The 27,898-nt window shown below is 34.3% G+C and overlaps 2 protein-coding genes and 1 long non-coding RNA gene across 7 annotated transcripts; 2 read left to right on the plus strand and 1 right to left on the minus strand.

The window, feature by feature from the left end:
• Nucleotides 1–806: 806 nt before the first annotated feature.
• Nucleotides 807–23,212, minus strand: pou6f1 (POU class 6 homeobox 1). 5 transcript variants are annotated; one of them, XM_042750602.1, is made up of 12 exons: nt 23,085–23,212; nt 14,659–14,788; nt 14,275–14,319; nt 11,496–11,679; nt 11,158–11,273; nt 8,252–8,477; nt 7,826–8,019; nt 6,532–6,660; nt 6,221–6,436; nt 5,613–5,742; nt 5,219–5,387; nt 807–2,533 (listed from the first exon to the last, which is right to left on the minus strand). In XM_042750602.1, exons 2-12 carry the CDS (start codon nt 14,710–14,712, stop codon nt 2,191–2,193), a joined length of 1,806 nt encoding a protein of 601 aa, XP_042606536.1. In that variant the 5' UTR covers nt 14,713–14,788; nt 23,085–23,212; the 3' UTR covers nt 807–2,190. The 5 variants fall into 5 exon arrangements, with proteins under 5 accessions (XP_042606536.1, XP_042606534.1, XP_042606535.1 ...); XM_042750600.1 differs by lacking the exon at nt 23,085–23,212 and adding an exon at nt 19,187–19,544; XM_042750601.1 differs by lacking the exon at nt 23,085–23,212 and adding an exon at nt 16,450–16,614.
• LOC122141910 lies at nt 15,706–27,877 on the plus strand. The gene is made up of 2 exons (XR_006158183.1): nt 15,706–15,742; nt 27,665–27,877. It is a non-coding gene; the product is annotated as an uncharacterized LOC122141910 (long non-coding RNA).
• Nucleotides 22,120–26,498, plus strand: dazap2 (DAZ associated protein 2). The gene is made up of 4 exons (XM_042750605.1): nt 22,120–22,298; nt 23,119–23,234; nt 23,817–24,068; nt 25,077–26,498. The coding sequence occupies exons 1-4, from the start codon at nt 22,286–22,288 to the stop codon at nt 25,203–25,205; spliced, it is 510 nt and encodes a 169-aa protein (XP_042606539.1). The 5' UTR covers nt 22,120–22,285; the 3' UTR covers nt 25,206–26,498.
• Nucleotides 27,878–27,898: the final 21 nt, after the last annotated feature.

Here is a 27,898-nt window from a genome sequence, read left to right on the forward strand (position 1 = left end):
AACCTGTATTTGCTCTGCTAGGACCCCTGTGTGAATTTCAGATACACTTCGTACATTCACTACAAATCACTAAACTAATCAAATTCACTACTCAAAAAAGTGCCCGAATGTTTGGCTTCACTATAAATTCTGCTAAAATACCACAGCTGTTGCAACAATAAAACTATCACTGGGCATTAGTCACTCCTCTTTTCAAACAGATAAATAAAAAAATAAAACGACTAAAGAATTCTGAAAGCTTTCTTACACGGTTTAAAGATATCATATGCATTATGATTTCAGGGAAGGCTATAAATTCAATGATGGTAATTTGATGAAAAATATAGTTACCATGGCAATGGCATTTTTATTTCTTGCATAGTAACAATAGGTTTATCAGTGCTATTTTAAGACCACAGAAACCATGAAAAACCATGGATTGCTGCTCATTGCCATCATGCTTTCTATGATATTTGTTAGGAAAATTCATTTTGAACACATTTAGCATGACTTGATTTTGAAAAAACCCATATAGATTTTTTGATATTAGCATTATGGTGGTAAAGGCCCTGCTATAATGTCCCAATAGTAAAACTAAAGACCCAAAACCAAAACCTAAGGCCTACAAAACATTCCTTGCAACATATCACCTTCAAGTTGTCATTTATAATTAACTTCATCCACATACTTTGATGTCTACAGGTTACTTATGTGTTCTGAGAATTAGTTAGTTAACTTCCTTTGTAGTCTATGAGTATAATGAATATAATCATGACTGGAAAGATAGCAAATGGTACTTACCGAGATTTTCAAGTCAAATACAACAAGTCTGTTTAGTGTTAATTTATTCAAATAACAAGGTAATACCAAACATTACAATTGATACAAAATAAATATAGTTAATGGAGTACCATACAACGGTTTATATTCTGTAAATGCATTTATGCCCCATTTTAAAATCGATAAGCTCTGTGCAGATTAAACTGTTGAACAGATGCTGCTTTTTCATGTTTAGTCTACGTATACCATTAGTTAAAACACTATGTCTAATATCGTTCCTTCTTCACAACATTAAAATGTAAATGTATGGTATTGTACCAATCAAGATAATCCATTAGATAAATACTGAAAGTCCATAAGAACAATATAGCTTTATGCTTAGAACAAACATGTGAAACATGTTACAACACACTTCTGCCTGGACTGTTTTACTAAATGGGGAAATGTTCATATGACCTGTGAATATTGCTGCGACAGAATACAAACGAGAGCACAATCCAAATTCATAAATGAAGAACTGCCTTTATATTAGTAATATCCTTTAACACTTGTTTGACGGCTCATCGATCAACATTAAAACAAACGTTCAGCATATGTTTCTTAAGTGCCCCATATAGATATAGATGCAAGTCTCTTCAATAGCATCTCCTGATATTAAGATCTGCTTTGCTAGACTGATTATGGCAAAAACAGTAACAGTAAAATCCAAAGGACATATTCTACATCAGTCATCATAATCTCTGATACAGTTACAGTTTCCTATTCGAATCAACAGACAGACGTTTCTGAATATGAAATTACGATGACAGTTGAAATGGATTAATTGGATTTAGCCACGTAAAAGCAGGGCATGCTTTCTGATTCAGAGTACTATGATTGTCCATTGACCAAAACACATCTACAGTAGGTTATTTAAGCACAAAGACGGGGAACCACTTCACTCATGGAAACTAAACTAAAAAATGATTAAAAAACCTTCTAGATGTACTATATGTAGTAAAAAGCCATAGCTGTTATTGCTACAGCAAAAAGCAATTTTTAACGGTCAACTTTAGTTGTGCAAAAAAACAACACTAAATGAAGGAGAATATTTTAGAGATTTTCTTTTTTGTGTTAATGAAGTGCTTCTTTTCATCCATAAAAAGAGCAACTACAGGATTTCATAGCTTCTTCCATATTTTAAATAGCTCAGAAACCATTTTTAGGATTGGAAATTGTGGTGGCACGGCAAAAAGTCACACTTGCATGCAGCATAACGGAAACAAAAAAACCAACAGAAAGAGTATGTGTGGTACTATTCTAGGACCGTACACAATTTGAGTGCCGCTGGCTTCATCACAACAGCAAGTCAGTCGTTTTGCAACTAGCACCAATACGTCAACGTCCAAGAAGTTTTTCTGCTGCACTCTTAAGAGACGTACCATAGCCCTACTAGACCTGAAACACGTTGATCTTGCTAGTGTTTTTCAGAGTCTGTCGACGGTTACAAAACCAGACCCGAACCACCTCTCGGTCGTAATTCAGCTCCTTGGCGATCTCTGTAATCTCCTGGCCAGTGGGAAGGGAGTTTTTCTCAAAGTAAGTGTTGAGGACCTCGATGGCCTGCGGTGTGAAGCTGGTTCTCCGCTTGCGCTTCTTGGAGGGCTCTCCGCCCACAAACTCTATCAAGTTCTGCTGACCTTTCTGATTATAGAGCTCAGCCTCTGCCAGCCAGCGCTCCAGCACGGGTTTCAACTTCTGGGCACTTTTAGGAGTGATGTCAAGCTTCTCAAATCTTGAAAAAAGAAGAACACAAGATAATGGAGAGTAATATGTGTATGTAAGACATTAAATGGACATGCATGATTGATTATATATATATATATATATATATATATATATATATATATATATATATATATATATATATATATATATATATATATATATATATATATATATATATATATATATATATATATATATACACACACACAAGACACAGAGTGTGCCTCTCTGGAAGGTCTATATACACGCTATCTACAATCTCAATTAGGAATGTCAATGGTCCACTTGGAGATAGGTGGCGGTAATGCACTTGTAAGTCTGCCATCCACCATAAAGCAAGAAGAAGAAAATGCCTCATGCACCTGCTGCTGAGAACGCGCTCAGGAGAGTTCTAACAGTTCAGACATTGCATCAGTCAGAGGTAAAAAAAAAACAATATAAATACTGTTCAATTTCTTGCACAGACTGATCTTTTGTGTCTTTACACATCACTGTATCGTCACGAGCCACAGGGTTTAATTTGGTTTTGTTCGTGTATGTTTTTTTTTTAGTTTTATTGTATGTTTTAGCCGTGATTCCCATCCACTTACATTATAAGACTGATAGACTGCAACGGTTTGTGTTAAAAATCTTGGTCTGTGTTCTACTGAAGAAACAAAGTCCCCTACATATTGGATGCCCTGGGGGTAAGCAAATAAACATCAAATTTTCATTTTTGGGTGAACTATCCCTTTAATACTGAAAATTTTCAGTACAGATGTTGTGTCATGCATGTGTACCGAACAAATACAACATTGTTTTAACTCCTCATTTTATACATCTCCATTTTGATGAAACAATATCAACTCTTCAATCCTAAAATCTATCTTTTAGGCTATGCTGTTTCAGTTGATGCGTGAATAAAAATTCACTAGACATTATAACGCGCATCCCATCCAATAATTGATATAAGCTTTGCGTTTTGTTACTTTCAATAAGAAACAAAGTCTTATATTTCAAATTCTATCCATTTTAACAGGAGATTCAAACAATAAATTCTGTTTTGACCCTCTGTGATGTAGTGTGACAGATTGCTTTATATATATATATATATATATATGACTCTTATATAAGAGTCAGTTGGTACTACATTATTAAATGTTAAAATTAACAATTATATACAAAGACTTAAATTACAGTCAGTGAAGTTTTTAAAATACTACAATTACATAATTATATTTCTACTCTAATTCGTCCTTTGAATAATGATTTATTCAAATATAAAATTAAACATTGAAGAACAGTAAAACTTATAATGAATATGTTTTATGGTGCATATATTTAGCAAAATGCTCATCTCTCGAGTTAATTTTTCTAGCTGACGTAAATGTGACGTTAAATGACATTGTTAACTAGCGGTTATATTGACGTCTTTCCGCGGCTGAAACACTGATTACATGCGACAAGATATGGGTTTCGGTAAGTTGTACTCTTTCTTTTAACACACCTTTGGATGTTCATTCATGTTTATTTTGTGCTGAAGCTGGTATTAAAGCGAAGGAGACAATGAGATCACATGCGCTTCGTGCTTCCTCTCCTCTTGAACTCAGGAGCTACAGCGATCTGTCACTCCACATTAAACGGCACCAAATCTGCATTTATTATTTGAATATTGTAATAAAAATGGACAGAATTTGAAATCAGAGTCTTTGTTTCCTATCAAAACTAACAAAGCACAAAGCTTATTGCGATTGACTGAAAACAGGCTAGATTAATAAATTCTTGGGATTTAAGAATCAATATCATTTCATAAAAATGAGAATTGATTAAAATCAAGAAATCTATATTTTTTTATCCAGCCCTAGTTTAAATGTAAACGAGGAGTGTGAGTGAATGTGATCATCCCTTCCTCTTTACTACTAATTACCATAAAATAAACATCTCATGTCCTCTGTAATTGCTGTAATTGAGTCATTCCATGTCCACAGCTCATTAGTTAAAATTAAGTCTAGAGGAGAGCATTTCACTAAATATATGCACTACTCCAGCCTATAAGTTAATTATATTTTACTTAACCTATTAGTAATGTCTAAATGTACGTTTAAATAAATGTCATGAAAACAAGTTATGACAGGGACTGTGTAAATGGTTATTTTTTTTGTAAGTAGATTTAGACTTAAAACTGTAAGTCCTTAAAACTTGTTCACATACAATTTTTTATTTGAGTATTGGTTATTATAACTAAAAAAATGGTCAATTTAATGTAATAATTTGGCCTCTATTGTTAGTTGTAAGCTAAGTGCGCAAATAATAGGGTTCCCTATACAGTTTACAACATTAGTTGAGAAATTTAATTCTAATTATATTTAAAGACAATATATTTTAAAACCACAATTTGTTGACTGTTCAGAAATGTATGCCCCCACACCTCACACTACCAAAAAAGTACAGGACCGTGACTTCAAAACTACGGTATGCACTAAACCATCAATTCTTGCTTACCGTTACACCCCTAATAAATAAGCTTTGTATAAACTATGCTTCATGACAAAAATGCTGCATACAAAGAAGAGCCTTATGTGTCACTAGTTACTTTTTTCTTTCTTTAATGCCACAATTTACACAACCTAAATGGAGTGGGAGTGGTCCAATCAGTCCTGTTAAGACTAGTAAAGAAAGACAGAAACAAAGAAATGATAGAAAAGAGAATAACCTGCAGATGGCTGACTGACTGTAGGCGGGACCCTCCGTAGCGGTGAGAGCCTGGCCCACTTGAGTCTGTGTCAGCCCCAGGGAGAGCCTTCGAATCTTAAAATTCTTGGCAAACTCTCGGATCTCCTCCAGATTAATGGCCTCTTCTTCATTCACAGCAGACTGTGGTTCTAATGAAAATAAAAATTGAATTAGGACTTTGGATTCTCTCCAGATCATAAACAACATGAGTAATTTACCCACGAGTCACTGAAGCATCAATCTTCAAAACTGAAATCTGATCTAAACACACCTTACAGAATAGCTCCCATTCAATTACGTGACTGAAGAAGGTTGTCAAAGCAATACTGCAAACATTACATAAACAGTAAAGTACTAGAAAAGCATAAACCTACTGCTGACAAGCTGCCCCACCGTAGGCATGTCTCCACAGGCGATGGCACCGGTGAGGGATGTGACTGATTTAACCATTTGCGGCTGGGGAGCAATAATGACTTTAGATGGAGCCACTTTCCCGACAGGACCCTAGAGAACGAATCACAGTCCATTACCAAATATGACAATCATTTCACAAATATTTCATTCTGTGAGTGGCGTTAAAAGCTTGTTCAGTTTTATCTTTTTAACATTTTATTACACTGCTTGTTGTATGTATCATGCCAGTTCAGAAATGAAACGTCTGCTGAGTGGTGTTAAAAGGTTAAGTGAGAAAATAAGTCTTTATTAATCAATAATATGGTCCTGTAATCATAATTAAAGTTGTTGGTATTTTAATGCAACTTGTGTTCATTTCAGCTAGAAACTGGGGTTAATTGTATGTATGCATACATTTTTGGAAACACATTTTGGATCCTACGTTGGCATTTTAAATGGCATTGCTGGATGGATGCCAAGCAGTTGCTAAGGTCTTCTTGGGTGTTATGCATATAAAAGAAAGATATATTTATCCTTAAAAGTGTGTTTACAGACTAATGAAGAGTCACAGTGGGTGGCACTTCCGTACCGGTGTGCTGGTCTTGGTGAGTGTCAGGGGCACAGAGGCTTTGGGGAGGACAGAGGCGGCAGACGGGACAGCAGCTGTTGGACCGTTTCCTATTGTAGCAATGATCTGGCCCTGGGCATTGAGGAGCAGCTGTGGGGACACAGTCTGGAGCTGCAGGCCTTGAGCAGCTCCAGCCAGTGATGCAGGGTTGACCAGCAGGGGAAGTGTTCCAATTACCTGAAACACAGGTATGTAAAAATTGTGTGAGAAGGCTTTACCTTAGGAAAAATATGTCTATTAAATGAACAAATACATTTAAATGTAATACTAACCTGGCCCTGTGCATTGGTAATGAGTTGACCTGTGAGTCCTGCAACATTAGACATGGCACTGGTGATGATGGGAGTTGTAGTGAGAGAGCTGATGAACTGAGGCTGAGCTCCCAGAGAAGCTGCACTAATCTGAAGGGGGAAAAACACTCCTGATTAGATTTAATTCATTATGAAATTATCTTTAGTAATTCAAGACTAGATGCATTTCCTGAAAGAAAATGCCATTACTTGTAAAGCAGCAAGAGAGTGTTTTAGGTGAGCTTAAGTTTAAGATTTTAGTGTATTTCCATAAACTTTCTATCTAGTGTGCATATGATTTATGAAATGTATCTTTGCTTGTTTCTTTTTTTTTTTTTTCCTTATATACATCTAAAAAAAAAAAAAAAAAAAAAACTATAAAACAATAAATGTATAACGAATAACTAAAACTACTCTAATAATAATAATAATAAAAATATATAAAGTATAATAATAATAACTATTAATAATAATAATAATAAAAACAACAATTATTATTATTGTCTATAGAAACTACAGTCAATCTTCTCAGAAATAAGATTTAAACAAATCTTAGAAAAATTCAAATCTAATTTTAAGTAATGAAGCCCTGGAATACTAAGGGCCAGATTTACTTACAGCTTGCGCCAGCATAAACTATCTTATGGCGATAAATATTACTGTCAGGATTTACTAAAGACGCACAGTGAAGAATTAGCGCTGAAAAGGCGTGGACATTTATTTTTCTACCTGCGCCTGTGTTTTTTAATGTGCGCATTGTCAGTAAATCACCCGCAGAATTTTCCCCTCCCATCGGCACTTTTATGCAATTGCGCACTAACACTAATTTGCCGTTTAGTAAATCTGGCTCTAAAACTTTACTCAACTTTTGACTAACTAACTAAATAAACAAAATGTGCTTTGTTTTGAAGTTGGGCCTTTTTTGGTCTTTTTTCCAACGAACCTATCAATTACTTAAAGGTGTGTGAGGGTGTTTGTTGTTTAATATAAATAGTGAAAATCTATAAAAAGTTAAAATCTATTAAAAAATAAATAAAAATTAAATTCTAAAATCCAAAACTATTTTTTAACATGAATATTGTTGATATGAAAGCAGTCTTCAAGAAACTACCTCTTGAATATCCAATACTAGCCAATACATTTTTAAAATAGGTTAGCACCCCATTTTGTCCCAATATATTGCACATTTCCATTTCAAAATACAATTTTCCACATATATGATACAACTGAACCCAATTACATGTTTCTATCCACAACAGAAGTGTTCCCTACTCACAATAGCAGGGCTGATGGACAGGCCTGCAGTCTGAAGTGTGGCGACCGAGGCACTGGGCTCTGACACCTTCTGAACAACAGATGCAGTGGTGGCTGGTGCGGTCTGCACAGGCTGCAGAGCAGACACCTGGGGCTGCAGGACTGCCTGCGCAGGTGACTGCAGCTGCGTCTGGACAGAGTTCAACACAGTAGCAGCTGGAAAAGAAAAACAAGCTGTTGTAACAGTCAAAAAGAAATCGTTTTTCTGAGATTGTCTGCTCAGTAAAACACCTTGTAATGTTCATTATTTTAAACTACTGACTGGCCTGAACAAGTCACCATTTCATATAAACAAAACGCTGCCCTTAATCCATGTATTTTAAATTGAATTCCATGGCATCAGAATTTTGTGCAGGGTCAGGATGCAAAACTTGCATGAGCACCATACCTTGCAGTCCTGCAAATGGCAGCTTCAGCAGTCCTCCAGCAGGGCTGGCTGCAGCGAGACCAGGGAGGGTGGCGACAGTGGCGGTGGGTAAGGTGAGCACTGCCAGACCCCCCTGACCCCCCACAGATCCAGCCATACTCAGAGGTATGAGCAGGGGCTGACCCAGAGAACCCTGCTGGGCAAGCATGCCAGTCATCAGAGAGGCCAAACCATCCTGAGTCAGGACCTGGCAGGATAATGGCATATAGATTTAATTATTTTGAGAAAGGTTTTTCAAATGTTTTGACATTATAGGTATTTTTCTGACATTCTGCACCAATGTTATTATAGTCACTTAAAGGGATACTCCATCCAAAAATGAAAATTTTGTCCTTATTCTCTTACCTCCATGTCGTTCCAAACGCGTAAAAGCTTAGTTCGTCTTTGGAACACAATTTAAGATATTTTGGATGAAAACCAGGAGGCTTGTGACTGTCCCATAGACTGGCAAGTACGTAACACTCAAATAAATAACTGAAGTATGAAAAGCATCGTCAGAATAGTCCATCTGCCATCAGTGATTCAACCGTAATATTATGAACTTCTTTGTCTCTCTCCAAATCAGTGTAGCACCATTTTGGCAAATCTGAGCAGTTCGCAGGCGGCGTATGCTCTTCTGTGTCAGCTGCGCCGTTTTCTTTCAAACCAAATCGTAAATACACAAAAAACATATCCTTGTGGTGCAGCTGAGACAGAAGAGCGTACACCGCCTGCGAACTGCTCAGATTTGCCAAAATGGTGCTACACTGATTTGGAGAGACACAGAGGAGAGGAATTGTTGAATAAAGTTGCTATTATTTTCTTCGTGTACAAAAAGTATTCTCGTCATTTCATAACATTACGGTTGAATCACTGATGGCAGATGGACTACTCTGACTATGCTTTTCATACTTTCCTGGACCTTGACAGTGTTACTTACTTGGCAGTCTATGGGACAGTCTCAAGCCTCCCTGTTTTCGTCCAAAATATATTTTTTTTGAGGTGGAGTAACCTTTTAAAACTGTTATCAATCAGATTTGTTAATAGAAAAACTGAAATAATATTAAACAAACATTAGATGGAAAAAAAAAAATAATTTAAAATTGAAAATTAATTTTACATTTGTTGGTTAATGTTACATAAATTGGATCAGGTTCATTCGTTGCAAGCATTTTGATAGGAAAGGATAATGAATAAGAAAAAAACTAAAATGACGATTTTTTTTTTTTTTTTTTTTTTTAAGCATCAGCATCTTTTATCTTTTGTAACCATTTACAAAGTTGGCTAGTGTGTGATACCTTGTTAAAAATGTAAATTACAGCCTTAAGACAAGTCTAAATGGTTACAAAAGATAAAAGATACTGATGCTTATAAATTTTTTTTTTTTTTTTTTAAATCGACATTAGTCATTTTAGTTTTTTTTTCGTATTCATTATCCTTTCCTATCAAAATGGATGCAAAAATACAGAAAACTGAACCTGATCCAATTTATTTTATGAAGGACGAATGTTTCAGAGGCAGTGTGTAAACGTGAATGACACAACGTGAGGTTGTATATATTTTTAATGTGTGAAAATTTCCAACAAGAATTGTGACTCAAGTTTTTAAAAGACCTTTAAGCTGAAATAAAAATTACTAAAACAAAAACAAAAAGCTAAATAAAAATGCATTAAACATAAATAAATAAATAAAAAACTATTTAAAAAAAAAAAAAACACAATATACACTGAAGAAATAATAGCTAATTTAAAATATTACATTTATATTTAGTCATTTAGCAGATGCTTTTATCCAAAGCGACTTACAAATGAGAACAATGGAAGCAATCAAAATCAACAAAAGAGCAATGATACACAAGCTTAACGCAGTACACATAGCAAGGTTTTTTAAAAAGACAAGTCATTAAAAAGACAACAGATGGAATAGAAAAAGAATAGAGCAAGCTAGTGTTAGAGGCCTTTTGGCTTTTGTTAATTGTATAATAAATAAAAAGAAAATAGATAGAATACAAAAAGATTAGAGAAGCTAGTGTTAGTTTTTTTTTTTTTTTTTTTTTTTTTAAATAAGCAGTTAGTAAAAAAGGGACAATTATTTTTTTTTAAATAGAATTAGAATAGAGAGTGCTAGAGTTAGAGGGTCAAATAAAGATGGATAATTATTAATAAATACTATAATGGTATATAAATAATAAAACAACACTGATTTACACTTTATTTGCTAAATTGGGAGTGTTACCAAAATTATAAATTAATTCATTTAAAGCAGGTGTTTTTAACCTTTACAGAACTAGGTACCCCTTACTAAAGCTGCACGATTCTGGATAAACTGAGAAACATGATAATCAAATACAGATCATGATTCTCTCACGATTCTGAACTAAGCAAAATAACATGGAATTTGACAAAATATTAAAAAAAATGTTTGAATGCATGATTCAATCATAAATACTTCACTTGTTCCATTACTGAATGAATCAGTATTTTTAAACAAACCTTTTGAATGAACGATTCAATCACAAATAAATTGAGCAGTCTAAGTCGCCACCTAGTGGCAAAACAATGTTATCAATATTGTAATCAATAAATGTTATTTGAAGCGGCAATTTGAAGCGAAAATTGCTTTCAAAAGATGATTTGACTGCTACCATAGACATCATTATTTATTTCAGTATTTATTTATTATTATATTAACATTTTTGCACTACATAATGCTTAGTGGATCACTTGTAAATGTTAATTATAAAATTAGAAAATGTCATGATATGAACATCCTTGAGTTCATTCAGATATGAAGACCAGAGTCAGAAATGATCAAGAACTTGAGGCGAAAATGGCACTGCAAGGGGCCCCTTATATTTAAAATGGCAAAAAAAGGAAATTGGAGTTCACCTGTGGGCAGGCCTGGACAGTGATGGGCACGCTGGTCTGTGGCTGGGCCAGAGGCACACTGATGGGGGCTTTGGAGACCTCGGTCTGTACTGCAGGTTCTGAGACCTCCACAGTCACTACATGCAAAGAGAGGTAGATTTGCTGAAACCATAAAAAAAAAAACTGCCCTGATATTTCCATGCATAGGAAACATAATCAATGATGTCTCATTCAAGCCATGCATTTTTTTTACAATTATGACAATAAATGCCTCTTTGATGGTGGTGGCTTTGAATAATGGGTTGATGTGAGACCAAACTAATGTGGCTATTTACATCGGTCAATTTCATTAGTCTCACCAGCTGTGGTAGTGCTTGTGGTTACTGGACTGTCCAATAGAGCCTCCTCAGCTACATCCAGGGTCTGAACAGCAGCCTCCTCGCCCCCTGACTCCACCTTCCCATCAGCCCCTGAAGAGGACAAGGCTGTATCCACCTCCACTTCCAGCACACGGATGGTCTCCTGTCCTGACATGACAATGACCTGGAAGAAAGGGTGTTAGGAACTGGTTATAAATGCTCTCCTGTTCGGGGTAATGAGGGGCAGTGTTGACAAGATGAAAATGAGCCATGGTCTGTTATGGAGTTTACACCTGTGTGTATATTCTGATCTCTCAGACATTTAATTAAATTATTGGTGACATTTGCTGAGCAAAAGAGCATGAAACTTTTGCAGCTAGAGTGGGGTGTATATTAAATAAAGGCAGTGAATTTATTGTGATTTTTATTTGGTTGTTAAAGGTGCACACAGCCATTTTTACCCAGATTAAAAAATGTTTTGAGAATTAAAGTATATTAATTATTATTATTATTATTATTATTATTATTATTATTATTATTATTAATAATAATAATAATAATAATAATAATAATAATAATAATATAAAATAGCATACACTCACTTGAGAAAAAGACTCATATCATTAGCCTAATAAAAGCGGTTTTATCTGACTTGCAACAGGTCGTCTTATTGGGGCTGCCATGTTGAGATCACATGACCATTCACTTAACCCTCCTGTTAATGAACACAATTGCTCATAGAATAAACAAGCCATGGCTGGGTGTGAATAGAACATCTGTAATTGTTAATTGAAAACTTTTGCATGATGCTACATTCACACCACTAAGTGTCACTATTAATCCAAGACAAAAAAAAAAAAATTTGAAAATTTGAGCGGATGTTTTAATTTTTGTAGTTCATTTCAAACTGTCCATTTTAATTCAAAAGACTCATTATTTTGTAGCATTACTCAAAAAACAACATGGAAGAACATCCATGCACATTTTTACGTATTACAATATTTTGGTAAAAAACATTATAGATGTAGGTTGGTAAATATTGCATTTCTTTACTATGCTGTGTTATACTAGTGCATACAAACAAACCTTTATTATTCTTAATATACTGATTTTTTTTTTTTTTGCAATATCACCCAGCCCTATTTGGCACATATGCTTCATATGCATTAAACAGCTGTACAAGAGGCTCAATAGTTAAAAAAAAAAGCCAGTTAGGTAAGTAATAGCACCAGCAGATGGTTTCCACAAAAATATGAAGCAGCACTGTTTTAAACATCTTAAGAAATGTTTCTTAAACCGCAAATCAGCATATTAGAATGATTTCTGAAGGATCATGTGACACTGAAGACAGGAGTAATGATGCTTGCTGAATATTTAGCTTTGCGTCACAGGAATAAATTACCATTCAAATAGTGCTGTCAAAATTAGTGCGTTAATGCAGGCAATTCATTTTTCCAGTTTAACAGTGTTTAAAATATTTAACGCAGGAGCAGAGCTAGACTTTGGCCACCCTACTCAAGAATTGCATTTATTTAGACGCAGAATGCCTTTACGACCACATCAAATGGGAGACTTTTCAGACACGCACTCCAACTTCAATGACAGGTGCTAGTCAAACAAGCGCTGAAACCGTACAGGTGACGAGGGGCTTCAGTAGAACAGTGAACGGTGGTCAGATGAGATGTTGTCAGGCCATATGTCAGTAAAAACTAATTTTCCTGTCCTGTCAGGCATTATACTGTGCTCATAGTGCATGCTCTTCAGTTGAATGTACAAATATGGCAGTGTGCGCTGTAGTCTGTATCATTTCATATTAAAGCACAAATGAAACTGAGCATGCGTGTCAGATCTGCGTCACGTTCAGCTCTTAAAGTAACAGCAGCCAAATAACCTATTAGCCCAGCTGCTGTGATGTCTGTTAATCAAAGAACAAAAGAAAAATGAGGAAATCAATAACTTTTTTTAGCTTTAAGGATTCATCTATATTTAATTTAAAATTTAGTGTTTGATCACTTTATTAAATTTCTGTATATTTCCTACTTGCTGAAGTGCACAGGTAAATAGTACATTTATTATAATGGGTTTATGTTAAGATTGTTTTGAGTTCACTTAAATTAGAAGTTATTTAAAAAAAAAATTCTAATAAATGTTGAAATTGATAGCTCTCAATGTTACTGTAATGTTGAATGGTTATAGTCAATGGTTAAATATTAGGAAAAAAGAACAATTTCTTAGAGACTTCAGTAGTATTGGTATTAGTGATAATCGCCTTCAGTCATAAAAAAGATGCCATTAAACAAATATTAAAAATATACTGTCTTTATGTTGTTTCTACATTCATTTAAAGATTAAATGTGAAATTATTGCAATATAAAAGTATATTTAACTTTAATGTTAGGTGGGATTAATCATGATTAATTTCAGGGGGAAAAAAATTATCTATTGACAGCACTAATTTTAAAAGTTAAAATAGAAAGCAGCTATTTTAAATTGAAATTGTATTTAAATTTTTAAATATTTGACTATTACTGTTTTTACTGTATCAAACAAATGCAACTTTTAAATGGTAGCGAATTATAATATAGCATGATGCAGTTTTGAAGCTTTTGCTCAGCTTAATGTCTGATTTTTATTAAGCTTTTTATTAAGAAGATTTCTCGATCATGTTCCAGTCAAGATCAGAGAAACATCACAAGTGAAAATGCAGGGCTCAGGCAGAGAGGAAAGCTCAACTCAGCGCAGCACAGAGAGCAGTACAGACGCAGGAGAAGGTGCATACCTGGTTGTCTTGTGCTGGGAATTTCAAAGTGCAGGAACCTAAAAGCTGAGAAAACACTTCTGCAGTCAGACAGTGAATGGCTAAAGAGGACAGAGATGCCAAGCACACGTTATGACACAAAGAACCAACCCAACAAGGACACAAGTGACATGAGTACAGTAAACAAATGAGAGCGTCTGCCCAAAAACCGGCATAAGCAATGCTTTCTGCAAACACCTCACCACCAAAAGAGAATTGCTTGTGCTGTGAACATAGATTGAACACTCACACATGTGGGACATGAGGCTGGACATGTGATGAAATGTTAAGGTACATCTGTGTTTTGGTAACACTTCATGCAAGTAGCGAGAATCAAATGGGAATTATGACTTGACTCAGGAATACCTGTTCATTGACGGTGAGTGCCGCATTGTTTGCAGGGAGATCTTCAGTGTCCATGATGAAGTCTAAGCTCTGAGGAGATCACTGATTCTGCATAGTGGGTGAAGGGGATGTTACCAGCTCCACAGTACACCTGAGACAAAGAAGCTGGTCAATAAAAATTCCTGATAGCACTAGATAATTTTATCTAATTTAATTGTAGGAAGTCCCATCCTACATTATTTAACCGCCTGGGGTCAGCAAAGACACCAGCGGGAGCATTTGCATATTTTTCAGATGACAGAGAAAATAACTTAAGGGTGTGTTCACACTTGTAGTTTGGTTCGATTGGTTCATTTGGTCCGTACCAAAAAGAAAAGTGATACATTTGGTCCTGGTCCGCTTAGTGTTCACACTGGCATTTTTGAACGTTTAGAAGTATTTGGTCCGTGTTGCGTTCATATTATGCGAACTGCACCAGAGTTCATTTGGTAGCAGACCGAGACCTTTCTTTTTAGTGGTCTCGGTCCGCTTGTTTGGTGCACACCAGGGTTCAGATGGCAGTGTTCACACTTACTCAAACGAACCGCACAAACAGAGCAATCGCACCAGGGTTCATTTTAATCGAACCAAACATGACAAGTGTGAATGCACCCTAAAATGCTTTGTCACTTTTAATTGGACACATAAAAGTAATATATCAATTGAATCTGTAAAGGGTTTACTTTTATTTTTGTATGCTCACCATAATCAACAAAACTTTGTGGTTTTGTAAAATAAAGAAAATAAACAGGATGCACTCTCAATCTTCACTATCTCTGCGAATTGCTTTTAGAAACGCGTCACTAAAATGAACAAACTCAGTGAGAAATATATCTATAGAAAGCTTGACATGTCTATTCTTAAATGTATATATTTAAGAAAAATGTTTACATAAATATTTATATATAATATAAAAATATAAGAATATAAATACATAAATATACATATTAAATATACACACACATACATATTATATATATATATATATATATATATATATATATATATATATATATATATATATATATATATATATATATATATATATATATATATATATATATATGTTATGTAAACAAAAACCTTTAATCAGGACTTGTTTGACAGCATATTGGGGGGGGGGGGGGGGTTAAGAAATTAAGACTATTAAGACTATTATGTAGCAAGGATGCTTTACATAGATCAAAAGTGATGATAGATAAAGACATTTATAATGTTACAAAAGATTTCTTTTTCAGATAAATGCTGTTCTTCTGAACATTCTATTCATCAAAGAAACCTGAAAAATTCTACTCAGCTGTTTTCAACAACAACAACAACAATAATAATGTTTTTGAGCAGCAAATCAGAATATCTGAATGATTTCTGAAGGATCATGTGACACTGAAGACTGGAGTAATTATGCTTAAAATTCAGCTTTGAAATCACCGGAATAAATTACATTTTATAATATATTAAAATAGAAAACAGTTATTTTAAATAGTAAAAATATTTCAAAATCATATTGTTTTGCTGTACTTTGGATCAAATAAATGCAGGCTTGGTAAGCTTAAGACACTTGTTAAAAATATTTTATATATATATATATATATATATATATATATATATATATATATATATATATATATATATATATATATATATATATATATATATATATATATATATATATATTAAGACACTTGTTAAAAATATTATATAATACACATACATATATATTACTGTCACCATGATTGCTCTATCTTTGTCTGATCATTGTGTTGTGTTGCTCACGTTCATTGGTTTTCTTGTGCAGTTTCTGCCGTCTCCTGTTTCCCTGCGTTCAAGTTTCCTGTCGCTGTTTTGGATATTGCACCCATGACATCTTGACTCGTGTTGTTCCTAATAAACTGTGTAACTGCACTTGCAAGTGAATCTCAAGTTATTCTGTGAGAGTTATATACATTATATAATATATTCTAAATAAACTACAAACAAAACATATATGTTCATTTCTTTTGTCCTCACATTCTTTCTTGTAGCAATTCCCTCTCAGTCACACACCTGACTGACAGGCTCACTGTGCAGCTCATTATGCGGGCCTTTGTCTTCTCAGGTGTGAATCACACTATTATTCAAGATCATTCTTGCCTCCTCGCACACAGCTGTTCCTTACCAAAAATGACTTAGAAAATTTAAATGAATATATTGTTTTCTGTGAATGATTGAACAAGATGATTTTCACATCATTTTAAGGCAAAAACTCAAGGCTACAAGATTCAGTTTTCAAAACTATTGTAAACAAAATTTTCTGTATGTGTTTTATGTTGTAATTATGGTTATTTATGTTTTTTATTTTTTTATTTAAGTTGTTTAAAATTTGCTTTATTGTGTGAACAATCATGTACATACATGCTGCTTGTATATTACTGTAGCCCAGTATGTGCTGATTACAGTGGCATATGGGTTTAGCCATATATGTGTTTATAAGCAACTGAAAGAAAGCTCAAATGTTGAAGTTGTGTAAAAGAGTATTATTGATTGTCTGTGGTGTATATTTGTAGCAATAGCCAAAAAAAAACATTGTATGGGTCAAATTATTGATTTTTCTTTTATGCCAAAAATCATTAGCATATTAAGTAAAGATCATGTTCCATAAAGATATTTTGTAAATTTCCTACAGTAAATATATCAAAACGTAATTTTTGATTAGTAATATGCTTTGCTAAGAACTTCATTTGGACAACTTTAAAGGCGATTCCAGATTCTTTAAATAGTTGTCTCTCGGCCAATAAATCCCTCTCTCTCTCTCTCTCTCTCTCTATTATAACTTACAAAGGTAAAAAAGTATGTGATTTAGTGCAGCTAAATCCAACAAATATTCTATTTCAATCAGCAATGCTTTACAGTGTGGAAGAAAAATCATTTTAATAGGCCTATTACGTTTTAAAGGTAAAAAAAAAATACACACACACACACACACACACATACATACACATACATATATATATATATATATATACACGATTCAGTGCAAATAAATCTGACAAAGATCCCATTTCAATGAGAAATACTTGAAAATATGCAAGAAACATTTCAAAAGTTAAGTTTTAAAGGCAAAAACTTTTTTAAAAAAATATGCGATTTAGTGCAGCTAAATCTGACAAATATCCCATTTCAAATACTTCACAATATAAAAGAGAATTATCATTTTAAATAAATCAAAAGTAAAAAATTTCAAATTTAGTTGCACTAAATCACTTTTTTTAATGTAAATATTAATTTTGTCTTCCATATTGTGAAGTATTTTTTGGTTTTAATAAGATAATTGTCAGAAGTTGTTGCACTTAAAAAAAAAAAAAAAAAAAAAAAAAAAAAAATCACATACATATCCCATTTCAATTTGAAATACTTCACAATATGGAAGAAAAATATGATTTAAATACAGTATTAGGTTATAAAGGTAAAAAAATAATATTAATATTAATATCTAATTCTAATCAGAACCACTTCATAAAATAGAATAAAAAAATGTTGATTTAAATGTTATTAAGGTAGAAACTGCTATGTGATTTAGTTGCACTAAGTGTAACAAGTAAATTTACAAACAAGGATCCTTTTATAGTTTTCAAAACACACACACACACACACACACACACTACAGTAGAGTCCTTCACCTTTAGTTGTTTCACAAGGTAATCACAAAATGAATATCAAGTTTATTTCTAATGTAAAAAAATCATTGTGACTAGCAGCAAACCCTTACAAAAATTCACCATGGTAAACTTTCTGCTATAACACATCACTGTCACAAAACAACAACAAAAGGACAGCTTCTGCATTTTCAATAACATTACATATCACATGTATTATTCTTTTACAGTAATAACATTAAGTATTGTAAATACTATAGTGTTTTGGCAGGAACTATGAATACCATGGTAAATCTTTGCATGGCACTGAGCAGATAATCATGACTTAGTGATGAGTGTGACGTCACGTCTATGACGCCAGCTCTCAAGGTTGTCAACTTAAAACCTGAGAATCCAAGTAACTGGAAGAACGTAATCGCAGTTCTTAAGAATTCGGCACATTATATCTAAATAAAACTCGACCGAGCATGTTCGAATGTCTTCACTGTGCAAGTGCAATTTAAGATGCATGTCTTGCATTAAAAATGTGCGCATGTAATTATCCTAAAAACAATAGAGCATTATGTAAGCCTTGCGCACTTCCACATCAAGCAGGCCTGTGAGGTACTAGTGCAGCCCTCCCAACAACACATTCACAATGAAATAATAAAAACTCTCCTCGCGGGACACACACTTCATCTGCTGATCACACTCCTCGCATGCCAATATGCCACGACTCGGGACGGCATTTGATGTATTTCCTTTCTCCTTATCATAAATATATAAATTATGCTAATTAAGACCATTGCATATTAACCAAAAACTCATTTCGAGTCCGAGACCTCGTATTGCGTTGTGCAAAAAATAACGTGCAAGCTGTGATCATATTCACGACTTACCCGCTGAAAGGTGGGATATTTTCTTTATTTCTCCTCCTTCGGCGAGCTTTGCCACAGTTTGTTTCAAACATGCATAATTAAAAATTCATCTCACAGCTTCCGACGCGCGCTACGAATGCACACAAAAGAGCTATTTGCATTGATAAGGAGGCTCGAGAAAGCGCTGGTCCTCTTTTTAACTAAATATTTAATGACGTCTCTCCGTTATCTGTCGTGCTGGTGAAGCAAGTGCACCTTAATAGCCAAGGTAAACCCTTATCTGCAGAAAAGTGGCGAAAAATTAACACAAATTTGCTCTTTTGCACTACGTCATGAACATAATTTATGCAGGCCGAGTCTTGCATTGAAAAAATGGCGCTGGCTCGACAGAACGGGAGCGATGGCCGTCTTAAAGGGACAGTTCACTGCACTTGATTCAGACTGCAATATTGCTACAGTGTCAGGTTATGCTTTCACAGTAAAATTACTAATATTAATAAAGAGATCCATTTATTTTGTATGAATTAGTATTGTTTATCAAAATATATTAATGATATAATATAATAATGGCAGCAAAAATAATTATTTTTTCATGATTTTTTTGTGTCTTTAATGTGATAATGTGATTATTATTATGTTGTTGTTTTTATCCAAAAACAATGATGTGAATAAAAAGTATAAGTATTTAAAATATTAATATTCATGTCATTCTACTCGTGCAGTTTTTTAAAGTTTTTAACTTTTAAAGAAAATCATATAGGTGATCTGTAAAATATACAGATAAACAGAACAAAATAGACAATTAAGTTGTTCACTGCACTATTCAAACCTTTGAATCCAACTGTAATATTTGCTACATTGTGAGGTTATGCACAAATTCTAATATTAATAATGATTAGTCAATGATTAGTCAATAATCAATTTATTATTATCACTTATAAAAATTATGACATAATAATTAGTGTAATCGTGACTACTACTATTGCTGTGTTACTTCAAAATAACAAAAAAAAATTTTTTTTTTTTTAAAGAATTTAAAATGTTGATATTCATGTCCTTCTACCTCTGTGTCCTTGTACCTCTTGAGTCTAACACAGTAAATGAAAACATACAGGCACATTATGATTCCATGTAAAATATTAATAAACAGAACAAAAGGGGCAATTAAAATGTTAAATGCGATTATTAAAACATGGCATGTCAGCACTTACAAAACGGTATTCCTTAAGCATGTGCTTTTATCCAAAGTGACTTACAAATAAGGAATACTAAAATAAATAAAAAAATAGAATGATAGAGAAAAAAGCAGTTTAATCTTCAAGCACAGTTTTCCCTCTGATTGTTCCTGAGAGACGATCAATTTAGAGCACTGCAGACAAATGCATCTGTTGCATTGTTATTTGAATCTCAATTGTGATAATTGCATGTTTTTTTTGTGAAAGTGTCATGCACACCATTTCAAAATTAGATGTTCTTTGCTCATGTCCTTTTTCATTAAATGCATATTGATGCATATTCTTATATGTGATTTACAAGACATATTAACATTTTTATAATGAACTGGCTTATGAAAGAGACACCGTGTCTCTATACACACTCTGTGTCTCTCCTCTGTTATCAAGCCAGCTGGCAAACACTTCCATTTGCATGCATTAGCAGCATATTGCCATGGAGCTCAAAGGAGTACTGGGATTGCTGAATACAGACGAATCTGTAATTAGGTTCACATGCAGTATACAGACCCCAACTAATACAGAGAAGTTCTATTTTAGATGTACTAAATGCATCTTTATACTGCCTAAGGAGCCTGCGGGCCTAGCCATAAAAATACATAAATGAAGTTTAATTTAGTCACACAGGTGCAAAACAAAATTTGGATCATCATTCCTATTCAAAGTCTGATATGTAATATATTGGCTTGAATATTGCAATTAAATTAAACAGTCTTAATGAAACCTCTGCTCTGCTTGGCATACTTCCCAGGGCCTAATTATACAATATTACTTTAGGTTCATCAAGTGTGCAGAATCGTTCCATACTATCTAACCCTTTGAGTAGAAGGAATTTATATTACATGCTGATCTCAATAATAATAATGTTACTGGGAAAGTAAAATATAAAAATATTCACATCAAATATTGAAGCCAATAGACAATAAATAATTCAGCATATACACAAAATACCAAACTGTCAACACTTAAGTAATAGCAGGGGATGTTGTCAAGCTACAGTATTTGGGGCAAGATGTCACAATGAAGCAACCTGCAATTAATGGAATATTAAATTGTGACATGAAACGGCATGTGAAACCTTGCCCTGATCTGACATTTATTAGAAGTACTCCTAACCTGAAATCACAGTCCAAAATTTTAGTTAAAATCGACCTTGTCTGCATGTTTGCTAGTGTAGTTTTATTACAGAAATATTAAGTGCTTTTTGAACTAGTGCTTCCCAAACCTGTCCTGGAGGACCCCCTGCCCGGCACATTTTGTATGTCTCCCTAATCAGACACACCCAGTTTAGTTCTCGCAGTATCAACTAATGCTGATGAGTGGAATCAGGTGTGTTAGATAAGGGAGACCTACAAAAAGTGCAGGGCAGGGGGGCCTCCAGGACAGGTTTGGGAGGCACTGAACTAGGCTTTTTAAAACTGAGAAAATGCATAATCGTATAACTGGACTTTTGACTCAAACTCCTGTAATTACAGAGATAAAGTATCCTTTGTGCCAGATTTCATCTGTGACACCTGCCCTACCTACAAACACAAATATTTTACACATAAATACGTCAAGTTCAATATATATTCTATAATTTTATGATCTATACAATAACGTTTATTTTCACAGTATAAAGCGGGCTCACAGAGACTTTCGTTTTTGCGATAAAAGGAGTCATGAGTTTCTCTTTAACAGGGAGTGGCGTTCAGAAACTGACGCGTGCGTGACGTAGCTCCTCCCAACACAAATATACTCAAAGCGTAGCCCGACGAAAACAAGGAAGTAACGAGTAAAAAAAAGACGAGGAACTTTGAGTAAACCTTATATTTATAGTCATATAAACGCAGAATTCGGTCTGTTGAAATTCTCGTCCCCTAGTATATATTATCTACAGTGAAGAACAATGAACAACAAAGGTAAATACGCGATCACCTCCGCGCTTCTGCTATTTTGCTTAGCCGCTTCCTAGCAACTACCAATGGAGTTAGCCAGCACAACTGACTTACATAACAAACGACTTTACGTACTGAACTCTTATTGATTATGTGCCAAAAACATCTCTCATCGACTTTCTCCTGACGGACACTGTAATATTTAACGCGGTAGTGTCTTTTTGTAGCGGGCTGGGTAATGTTTTGGATTGAAAACGGGTAAAGGGTGACTAGCTTGGCTGCTACAGCGCGGTGACGTGATCGGAAAGGTGACCTCATTAAGAAAGCGAGACGCTCACAGCATCAATTTAATCATTTAATTAATCTTATTTAAATGCGGTTCATCAGTATACTGTTTGGTATTTATTCAAGAACCGTTTGTCTTAATTTCCTTTTGTAATTTAGCTGTCAGCGAAGACTGGCCATTTTGTTTCTTGTTTGTTTGTGTGTGGCTTAATGTCATTTATTGTAATACGTTTCCACATCCATATTTCTTATAGCAAGTCATTTGTCAATAATCAGTTCTGGTCAATATCACAAAACCTTTTAAAAACATGACTGGGTCACTTCAAAATTATTATTATTATTATATTTTTGGCAATGTATTTCAATTTTTAAAAATTGAATCCACATTTCAAGTCAAGCCTGTCTACTCTGGTTTAATGAATGGTTTCTCTTGGTTAATATCTTTAGTACAAAACCAAAATATTTAAAGTAAATCAACTTAAGATTCTGTTGTGATTCATTTTAAACCATTAACCAAACACTAACCATTTTAACCATTGTCTTTTTTTCCTCCATGCAGGTTCATATCCACAATCTGTTTACCCTCAGCAGAGCACAGCACCCGTTTATCCGCCTGCTATGCAAGTCCCTCCTCAGGTGTCTCCATATCCAGATGCCCCTCCTCCATACTCTGAGGTAACCAGTACATATATATAGTATATATGTATGTACTATACTAGTACTATATACTATATATACTAGTGCTAAAAAACAAAAAACTTGTTTTGGAAGCACTTCAAAAGTATTTTCAAAAATATATGTTTCATTACTCAAGACTGCATGCTAAAGATTCTTTTGAGAACATGAATCTTTGGAAAATGCGCTTGATGTATCATCTGTTGTGATGCAAGTGCCACCACTCAGACAAAGGCAGTTTTAGGAATGAAAACTCCCAGTGGAAAGAGGTATTCTATCTGTTATGATAGATTTATAACAAATTAATAAAGTAAAATGAAGCAATAAGTCAGAAGAGGCTGTTTGTTTTAAAATCTTAATAAAAACCCTTATATATATCACTGTTCGATAAAATGTTAATTTCATTACCTATAACTTTAGGCTATTATAGAGTTGCAGATTTGTGTTTAACTGCATTTTAGAATGGCTTTGAGTGCCGCTAATTAAAAAAAAAAAAAGTTTTTAAATAAATTGTGTTTATTCCATACAAAAAAATGGTTACAATAATTTAGTTTAAAATTTTGGAATGTTTCCCCCTCGCAGGTTTATCAGGCCAGGTATATGGCTCCTCCCCAAGCCCATGGACAGATGCCCCAAATGACCTCAGCTTACCCTGGTACTCAGATGTACATGCCCATGCATGCTCAGACTGTGCCAATGGGGGCCATGGCCCCTAATGTCCCAATGGCATATTATCCGATGGGGCCTGTCTACCCCACTGGTTCCACCGTCATGGTGGAAGGCGGATTTGATGCTGGAGCTCGCTTTGGCCCTGGCACCAGTACTTCCATTCCTGTGAGTATTCCCAATAAATATCCAGGAAGTACTATACATTTAGCAGCCTACAATTAAGGGAATAGTTCACCCCAATTTTTTTTTTTGCTAAAAATCAACTCCCTCTCAGGCCATCCAAGATGTAGATGAGTTTGTATCATTATCAGAACAGAATTGAAAAAAAAAAATGGCTTTATATCACTTGCCCACTAATGGATCTTCTGCAGTGAATGGGTGCTGTCACAATGAGGGTGATTAATCCATTACAATAATCCACATGACCCCAGTCCATCAATTAATGTCTTGTGAAGTGAAAAGCTGTGTGTTTGTAAGAAACAAATCCATCAAGATATTTTAACTTGTCTGAATCAGGAGAGAAATATGCACAAATCAAACACAGTTTACAAGCAAAAATAGTTCTGTGGATTTTGATGAGAGGACAACAGGAGATGGATTTTTTTTTTTGTTAATTGATGGCCTGTTAATCTTTTATCAGCTGTTTGAACTCTCATTCTGAGATGTGATGAAATTCTAAATTTCTGCAATTCTTTTTCAATGAAGAAACTATTTATATATCTTGGATGGCCTGATAGTGAATACATTTTCACCAAATTTTATTTTTTGGATTAAAGGTTATTCCTTTAAGCAAATTCAGTTGATGTTGCAGGACCTATTCTGATTAGATTTATTGAGATGTGGGACAAAACATTTTATGTATATGTTTATTATGTATTTGATGTATTTAACCATGTCATCATAATATGTTAAGAAATTTAGGATTTTTAGATTATTTCCTTCATTTTGAGAAAAAAAAAAGTTTTCAACAAAGTCAGCTGTAAACCTGTAAGACTTTTTTTGTGAGAATTATTTTGAGAAAACAGAAGTAGGAGGTTGCACTAAACATGTTTACACAATAATAAAAAAAAAAAAACTCACAATATGTCAGTTCACAAAACTCTTGGCATAGATGTTCCTGAATACGTAGCTGATGAAATGTATTTGATTTGCATATTTGTCTTCACATTCAAGCCTCCACCTCCTGGACACCTCCCTAACGCGGCTCAGATGGCAGCCATGCAAGGTGCAAATGTGATGATGACACAACGTAAGGGCAACTTTTTCATGGGTGGCTCCAACGGCGGTTACACCATCTGGTAACAGTGAGCACCCCCTGGGCCTGGACCGAAACCCTCCTTCCTTCTCCCTGGTTCCCTTTACCTGTTCTCCCACCCCTGCCTCCTTTGGGGCTGCTTGGCTAAGCCACAATACTGATTTAATCTAATGGAATGTAATATTTTAGAGCCCCTTACTCAAGGTACAATACGCTGCTGTTGATATAATTGTGTAATATCGCAATTACATAATGTATAACACAATTATTGCGTATTCACAATTAAAAAGCGCATGGTAATTGTAAGTTGGAACTTCTAGTGATCATTTGTCATCTACCATAATTATCGGTTGGCTAATTTAGAGAGTAAACAACTTTGAAGGTGAAGACCAGGTCATTTTTACCTTTACTGACTCTTACAACTTCATTCTTACAGTACATTTTCTAGTTTTTGGTTGTTTTCTTGAGCCAGAGATCATGCCAAGAGAACTGCCAAGAGTCAGTTTGACCATCTGTGTAAAGTAGCTATGCACTTGAAACTTTCTCTTTGAATAGTATGCTTAACTACGCCTTTCATTCATATTATTAAGGTCTTGTCAAATATGTAAAATGCAGATTTAAGCACTCTTAATCAAAGAGAAAGATGTGTTTACAAATTCAAACAACGGCGGCGTATCGTACCTTTGGGCAAGCTTATATAAATATCAGGTGCCAAAACCGCACCATTATTTAAAAGCAAAGGAATTTACATATGAATGAACCTAAATGCAGTAAAAGAGAGAGAGAAGAAGATTAACTAAACTGATTCAGAAAAGTAGGATTTAGTTTTTTCCCAATATTTTCCCTCCAATGTCGGATACCCAGAGCTGTACATATAGCCGTTTCACTTAGTTTAGCGTGTGTTATGTGTGTTCCAGCTATATGTGCTTCTACACAAAATCTGTATCGTTTTCCACAAAGGTAAAATTGTTTACAGAGGTCAGGGCTTAATCAAGAGACAACTTAATTTCAGTATTTTAAACGATTTGGCACATCAAGCTTTTTTTTTGTATGTGTGTGGGGAGCTGCTTGTACCAAAGATCTGGACTAGAATGCACTAAAAGCTTTTAGCTTTTTGTAAGTCTTCTGTCATAGTACATCTGCACACAGATTCATACTGAAATAAACATATCATATTTAGATAATGGTGTTTGCTTTCCGGGCAGAGCACACCACTGCTGTGACTGCATTTTCTAGGGGTTGTGTTTTAAAAATATATAAATGTTTCCTAGTTGCATCTTGATGTTTCTGCATGTACTTTTCAGTAGTTTTGTTCTTAATAAAGACTTTTCATTGTTAAATTTTTTAGGAGTACTACAGGATTAATTTATGTGCACTGTCAACCAATTCTGAAATGTTTTTGCAGATTTCTTTTGTACATATGCGTTTAAATACGAATAGAGTCAGTTATAATTGGTGCTGCATTGATGATTTTTCAAAGCAGTGCGGTAATACGTAGCAGCAAATACAACGGCTGAGAAATTGTGGTGTTTATTTGTAAATGTTTCTCAAGGGATTAAAGTTTTGCTCTCTCTCGTCTCTAATGTGATTTAGAAAAATACCTATCAAAAAAGGAAAACCTCACAGAATGCACTGAGTTACACCAGCAGTTGTCTCCACTGCTTTCTGCTCTTCTAATTTATTTAATTGCTAAATCTTCATTTCTACTCCCAGCAGTGATAGAATGGTCTTTAAAAGCAGCCATTTCCTCTTCGACACTACATGCTTAAGTTCTGTAGCAGTTATCTCTATTAGATGTGACTGTAAATCTAAAATGCTGCTTATTTTGCTAGAAAGCACAGAGGTGAAATGCTTCTAAATGCTTACTTAGGTTTATTCTCCATAAATTCACTGATATCAAATTATTTTTGGTCACTATACCATATATATTTTCTGACTGAATTTTAAAATATAGGAAATTTTATGCTAGCCTGGCAAATGGGGCTCATTTTTAGGCTTTACATGTATCAGGTGCATCACTGGGTATCCGACACTGCAATACCGTTCTAAAGGTTTTGCCCATTTGAATAAAAAAAAGACCATTCAGGTAGATTTTCTCTCTGCAAATAAAGGAAAGAAATGTTTCTGATGTAAAAAACAAAAACATGCCAAGTATGCTGGCATTGCCTTAGCACCATTTCTATAATTTTCTGTGACGTAGGCTTCTGACCTGGTAGTTTCCTAACCTAACTTTATGCCATTCCTTATTTAATCCCATTTCATTAATTCCTACTTTGCTAGGAAAATAACAGAAGGCAAAAAAAAAACAAAAAAAAAAACATGGGGGCAAAGCCTTCAGAACTCAATATTCATTTCTACTTAGCACAGCATTTTATCATGGCATGTGGCACCGTGTGTTTGTGTATGCAATGTAGCGGATACACTGCTTATCTTGAGCCTCAAAACCATGACAGTCATGGATGGTATACGTCTATGTGGGCACTACAGTTCAGGGAACCCTTTTGAGATATATATATATATATATATATATATATATATATATATATATAGTGATGGGTTAGAATGGATGCACACTGCAGCATCAAGGAACCGAGGTCCTTCCTAGTTTGCTACATGACAAAATGGTCTCCAATGAAAATGTGGTGCACTTAACTTTTTTTATACTAAACCTTAAGTATAAAACAAAATTTAGAATAAAAGCTATTTTGAATTTTGACAATCTGTGTTGTAGTATGTCTTT

Source organism: Cyprinus carpio, chromosome B23, assembly GCF_018340385.1.
Source record: "Cyprinus carpio isolate SPL01 chromosome B23, ASM1834038v1, whole genome shotgun sequence".
Classification (NCBI taxonomy): Eukaryota; Metazoa; Chordata; class Actinopteri; order Cypriniformes; family Cyprinidae; genus Cyprinus; species Cyprinus carpio.

What these genes read in the sequence shown, in the direction of transcription:
- dazap2 (XM_042750605.1), top strand. An exon ending in CCCCTCCTCCATACTCTGAG is followed by an intron (nt 23,235 to 23,816) that starts GTAACCAGTACA and finishes TCCCCCTCGCAG; the next exon opens with GTTTATCAGGCCAGGTATAT. An exon ending in GCACCAGTACTTCCATTCCT is followed by an intron (nt 24,069 to 25,076) that starts GTGAGTATTCCC and finishes TTCACATTCAAG; the next exon opens with CCTCCACCTCCTGGACACCT.
- pou6f1 (XM_042750602.1), bottom strand. Translation starts at nt 14,712, where the DNA reads ATGGACACTGAAGATCTCCCTGCAAACAATGCGGCACTCACCGTCAAT. An exon ending in GCCATTTGCAGGACTGCAAG is followed by an intron (nt 8,020 to 8,251) that starts GTATGGTGCTCA and finishes TTTCTTTTCCAG; the next exon opens with CTGCTACTGTGTTGAACTCT. An exon ending in TCACCAAGACCAGCACACCG is followed by an intron (nt 5,743 to 6,220) that starts GTACGGAAGTGC and finishes TTCGTTCTCTAG; the next exon opens with GGTCCTGTCGGGAAAGTGGC.